This window comes from Pan troglodytes, chromosome 5 (genome assembly GCF_028858775.2).
Source record: "Pan troglodytes isolate AG18354 chromosome 5, NHGRI_mPanTro3-v2.0_pri, whole genome shotgun sequence".
NCBI classification, from domain to species: Eukaryota; Metazoa; Chordata; class Mammalia; order Primates; family Hominidae; genus Pan; species Pan troglodytes.
In genome coordinates, this window is record NC_072403.2 from 36936498 (window position 1) to 36942009 (window position 5512).

General features: G+C 48.9%; 1 protein-coding gene across 1 annotated transcript; it reads left to right on the top strand.

Annotated features, from left to right (window-relative positions):
- Window positions 1–527: 527 nt before the first annotated feature.
- Window positions 528–3277, top strand: LOC462552 (protein PBMUCL2). Its single transcript, XM_024357551.2, is given in 2 exon segments — window positions 528–821; window positions 2532–3277. Coding segments are annotated over 2 exon segments (822 nt in total). The 5' UTR covers window positions 528–634; the 3' UTR covers window positions 3167–3277.
- Window positions 3278–5512: the final 2235 nt, after the last annotated feature.

Sequence of the window (5512 nt, forward strand, 5' to 3'; positions counted from 1 at the left end):
AGAGGATTTGGGTGGATGATTGAGCAAAGAGCAAGGTTTTAAGAGACAGAGAGATTGGGTGTTTATAGCCCCCTCATGAGTGTTCCTCTCCTTCTGTTGGAGGACCTTCTCTTGGTCCTTACCAAATGTCCTCTACCCTCTGATACCCAGCTCTCCTCTTGCCAAGCATCATCTCCCAGGCAGGCCTGGCCTATGCCCTCCTTGGTCATCCTGACTTTACTGTGGCCACCTGTGGGAAGGAAGGCCAAGGCCCTCCCTGAGCACTGAAACACCGGGTGGAGGATGGTTTTCAACTAGGCTCCACATCAGAAAGCAGTGCACTCACACTGACAGGCTTGATCCCCTGTGGCTGCTCGACTCTGGGCTCTGGTCCAAAGCTGAGAGCCCCCCTTCCCCTCATGACAGCCTCTTCTGCCCTGCCCGGCCACTCCTTTGAGTGACAGGGGGTAATTGAGAAGCTGCTCCTCCCTCCAGGAAGGAAGACCCAGAGCTCTGGCTTCCCTCGGCAAAGCACATATAAACCCACAGCCACTGTGGGTGGAAGGAGAAGGGCAGGGTGGAAAAAGTTTGAGAGAAGGAGGGAGGAAAAGTGTCCTGGCTAGCACCATGTGGATTCTCTTGAGATGAGAAGAAAATGCCCGGCTCCGTCCCCCTTCTGCTGCTCCTGCTTCTCCTGAGGTGTTCAGAACGGGGTGGGGGAGTTAATTCTGGTGAGAAGGATGCAAAAGTCCCCAGGACCTGGAGAGATGGAGTCAGGGTCCCTGGAGAAGGAGCCTCTTGGGACTCAGACAGGGCCAGTCCTGAGCGAAGGTACGGAATAGGTGAGTGAACCTTGGGAACTCCGGACCCTGTTATCTACCCTCAATCACCTGCCACAGGGAAGCAGGGACCCCAGCGTCTTTCTCATATCCCCTTTTAAGGAAATGCTCTGCTTTTGACTTTGTGCATTTTATTTAAGTTTCTTTGTTTCAACTTTCCTGGAGAAATGAAAGATTTGGCACTCCTGTAATCCCAGCGCTTTGGGAGGCTGAGAAGGAGTGGGATCCCTTGAGCCTAGGAGTTTGAGACAAGCCTGGGCGACATAGTGAGACACCATCTCTACAAAAACCAAAAAAATCAGCCAGGCGTGGTAGCCCATGCCTGTAGTCTAATCTACTCGGGAGGCTGAGGTGGGAGGATCACTTGAGGCCAGGAGGCCAAGGCTGCATTGAGCCATGATTGTGCTACTGAACTCTAGCCTGAATCACAGAATAAGACCCTGTGTCCAAAAAGAAAGAAAGAAAGAAAAAGAGAAAGAAAAGAAACGGTCAGGTGCAGTGGCTCATGCCTGTAATCTTAGCACTTTGGGAAGCTGAGGCGGGTGGGTCATCTGAGGTCAGGTGTTTGAGACCAGCCTGGCCAGCATGGTGAAACCCAGCCTCTAGTAAAAATACAAAAATTAGCTGGGTCTGGTGGCACGCGCCTGTAATCCCAAATACTTGAGAAGCTGAGGCAGGAGAATCGCTTGAACCTGGGAGGTGGAGGTTGCAGTGAGTGGAGATCGTGCTATTGCACTCCAGCCTGGATGACAGAGGGAGACTCCGTCTCAAGAAAAAAAAAAAAAGAGAGAGAGAGAGGGAAAGGAAGGAAGGAAGGAACAAAGGAAGGAAGGAAGACTTGAACCCTATTAGAAAAATGTGGAGCATCAGCAGTAGGGAGGGATGACTAGATTTGGGCAGAGTCCCAAAAGTTCAAAATTTATGCCACATAAGCTATATGTATTCCTAAGAATAAGAATACTCCCAAGTCCTGACGGCTGCCTGGGGCAGTGAGGGCTGGAGACGAAGAGGATTCATCTCTTCTTTGTCCTTATACCTGACTCAGTGTTGCCCTCAGTCCAACTAGATCACACCCACACCCCTCATGACTCCTCCCCTAAACCTGCCCCCATACCACCTTGAATCTTCCCTGCCTCCAAGCCTACCACGTTAGCCCCAGATCTGACCCAGAAGCTGTCTCATGCTTTTTTTTTCCTTTTTTGAGATGGAGCACCTGGCCAGCTGTCTCATTTTAAATCATACGCCAAGCATGACCTGAGTGTAATCTCTAACATGAATCACAGCTTCTGCCTCATTGGTTTGCCAGAACCGCAGGCACAACTGGATGAGAGGAGACACCTATGAACATGGAGCCAGAATACCCCAATTGCTGAAACACCAGTTCAGAGAGGAGTGAGCTCGAGAAAGAGTCAGGTTTAGTGTCCCACGGAAAGAGAACAGACCTGGAAAAGACAGAGTCAAAGCTGGGTGAGCAGGCCTTCGAAGGGCGTGGCTCAGCAAAGATAATCCATATTGTAGTGCAAGAGGATTCTTTGTGGAATATGTTTTACCGGAATTAAACCAAAAATGCCAAATGATCCCTAACTCGAATAAATCTCACCACATTACCTGGGGAGAGGTGTCATTTGGATGTGAGGATAGTTATGAAAATACTGAGCAGAGCAGATGAGGATGGGCCATCAACAATTCACATTAAATGAGATTACTTTTTAGTAGGACTAAGTCAAAGCATTTCCACTAAGCACCCAGAGACCAGCCCTAAAGACTCAAGAATAAGAGAAAATGATGTAACTGCAGATGGAAGGACCACTGAGGACCACATCACTGCAGACCCAGGGACCACCGAGGACTCTGTCACTGCAGACCCAGGGACCACTGAGGACAATGTGACTGCGGACCCAGGGACCACCGAGGGCTCTGTCACTGCAGACCCAGCGACCACCAAGGACTATGTGTCTGCAGACCCAGGGACCACCAAGGATTCCGTCACTGCAGACCCAGGGACCACCAAGGACTATGTGCCTGCAGTCCCAGGGACCACTGAGGACTCCATCACTGCAGACCCAGGGACCGCTGAGAACTTTGTCACTGCAGACCCAGGGACCACCAAGGACTCCATCACTGCAGACCCAGGGACCACCAAACACTCCATCACTGCAGACCCAGGGACCACCTAGGACTCCATCACTATAGACCCAGGGACCACTGAGGACTCTGTCACTGCAGACCCAGGGACCACCTAGGACTCCATCACTGCAGACCCAGGGACCACCGAGGACTCCGTCACTGCAGACCCAGGGACCACAGAAGATGAAACCACTAAACATGGTGACACTCACCTTCTGTGAACTACTTCAGTCACAGCAGTGAAACCCACCAGGCTCCTGACACCCATGGGAATTATCCTCAGATTCCCTGGCTGCAACCACAGTCACTGTTGTGCTCTTTGTTGGATTGGGCTTCATTGTGGTGAGTATTTGGTCTGGGAATATTCAGGGCATCAGGGGAACGAGGCCAGCTGAGGATAAGCGGTGGGCATGGAGAGCTGAGGTTCAGAGGCCCAAGAAATCGTCAGGCGTGAGGAAGCCTACATAGAGAGAGCTCTGCAAAGACTCCTGGAAAGACAGAGGTGGAGAGAAAGGAAAAGAGCACCTGGCACAAAAGATGCAGAAAGCATTGGGGACAGAGGAAGCTGTGAGAGACAGGAAGGAGAGAAAGGGAAGAGAGGCTGAGAGTGAGAAACATAAGAACACAAACATGGTAAGACACAGCGGGAGTCAGGGCAAAGCAAGATGTAAAAGATGGATGTAAAAGAGGAAATTTTCCTAAGAAGACAAGGAACTAGGGACCAGAGGAGTGGATGAATTAGAAACATTCTGGGTGGTCCACTCATATCAGAAATTACATATTCTTGTGTTAATTACTACCTGCTCTGAAGTTCTGGAGAAGATTTTTTTAAAACCAAAATTGAGTGGGTTTTTATGAGCCACCGCTACCCTACACCAAAGAGACAGTTTGTACCAGCTCTCAAAGAGGAGCTCTGGGTGTTTTTCTGTCTCTTAGGGTCCCTGTTGTTTCTACAAGAGGAGACAAAAGAATTCCATGCCAGCCCTGCATGTTTCATCTCACCAAACTCACAGCTGGAATCATCCCAAAAGCAGCAGCAGGGAAATTCCCACAGGGAGTGGCCCAAACCCTCCAGAGATGGGGCCAATTGGGATTCCAAAGAAAGAAGCCCAGATGTCAGGGTGATCAATTCAAAGCATTTATTAGGGGAACTTACAGAGGACTGCAGCAATCCTCCCTGCCGACAAGGAGGGAAAAGGGATGTTCTGCCTAAGCATGTCTGTAGCAAGGGGGTCAGGGTATGGAGTTTATATGAGGATTTAGGGAATTTGACTCAGGGCTGGAGCCAGTTTCTTTCAACGTTTTGGGCAACAACCTAGATACCTTTATTAGTGCCTGGGAGTGTTCAAGGCCCTGGTTTGAGTTCAAGCCTGCTGGGGAAAACCTGCAGCTGGCTGGGTCACAGAACGGTCAAGGCAATCTGTGATTTTTGGTCAGTCTGATCAGAAAGAAAAGGAGGTGATCTGGGGGACCCCACATTGTGGCTTCCTCTCGCTGACATTTGATCTAAAACCCAAGCCTCCTGCTTCTGGCCTGCTGCTTGAGGGGGAAGGGCTGGTCCTTTTTGGCCATCCTGACCTAAGGATTAAGTGCATGTCGAAATTTTAACAAGTGGCGGCTTGCAGGATTAACCAACTCGGGCAGGTCATTAAAGCCTCGTTAATTCTTGTGGTCATTGATGCCATTGTGCACTGACCCCTGCTCCAAGATGCAAATCCACAGCTTTGGATCAGTTTGTAAGTGTGAGTAAAGCCGAAAGTAATGCATGATACAGTTGAGGTGTTCACATTTAATTCTGCTAAAATGACACCATGAAACTAGAGCATTCTGAAGGATGCTGACAAGAGGAAAATGGAATGAAAGCGTCCATATGTACCTGACTCATGCATGAGTCATGTTCAGTATTCACCAGTAGAGGGAGGACCTTCTGGACTTCGCTGTTACCATAAACAATTGGATTTCTGATCATGTGGATCACCATGAAAAGTTGGACACTCTTGCTCTAGAACAAAAGATGCTTTCCTTCCTCCAAACCAGGCATTGGCCCAGAGAGGTCACTAGCATTAGCACCTTCTTAATTTCGTGTAGAGACTAAAAACAAGAGATGGCTCAAAAGGCTTAGGGTGTGGGAAGTAAGAGGAAAGTCTATGCTCCCAAACTTGCTAAATTTTTGATTTTTAAACCTTTAACTCGAAAAGTTTTAAAAATAAGAACTATATTACCATTCCTCCCAAGTTCCATTTGTCAAAATGCTTCTTTCTTTAAACTTTAATGGTTTAAGTTTTTTAAAGTTGTTTTTAAAAAAACAAAAAAGGTTTAAGTTTTTTTTTGGCAGGGTGCGGTGGCTCACGCCTGTAATCCCAGCACCTTGGGAGGCCTAGGTGGGTGGATCACGAGGTCAGGACTTTAAGGCCAGCCTGGCCAATATGGTGAAACCCCATCTCTACTAAAACTACAAAAAAGTTAGCCAGCCATGGTGGTGGGCACCTGTAATTCCAGCTACTCGAGAGACTGAGGCAGAGAATTGCTTGAACCCGGGAGGCAGAGGTTGCAGTGAGCTGAGATCG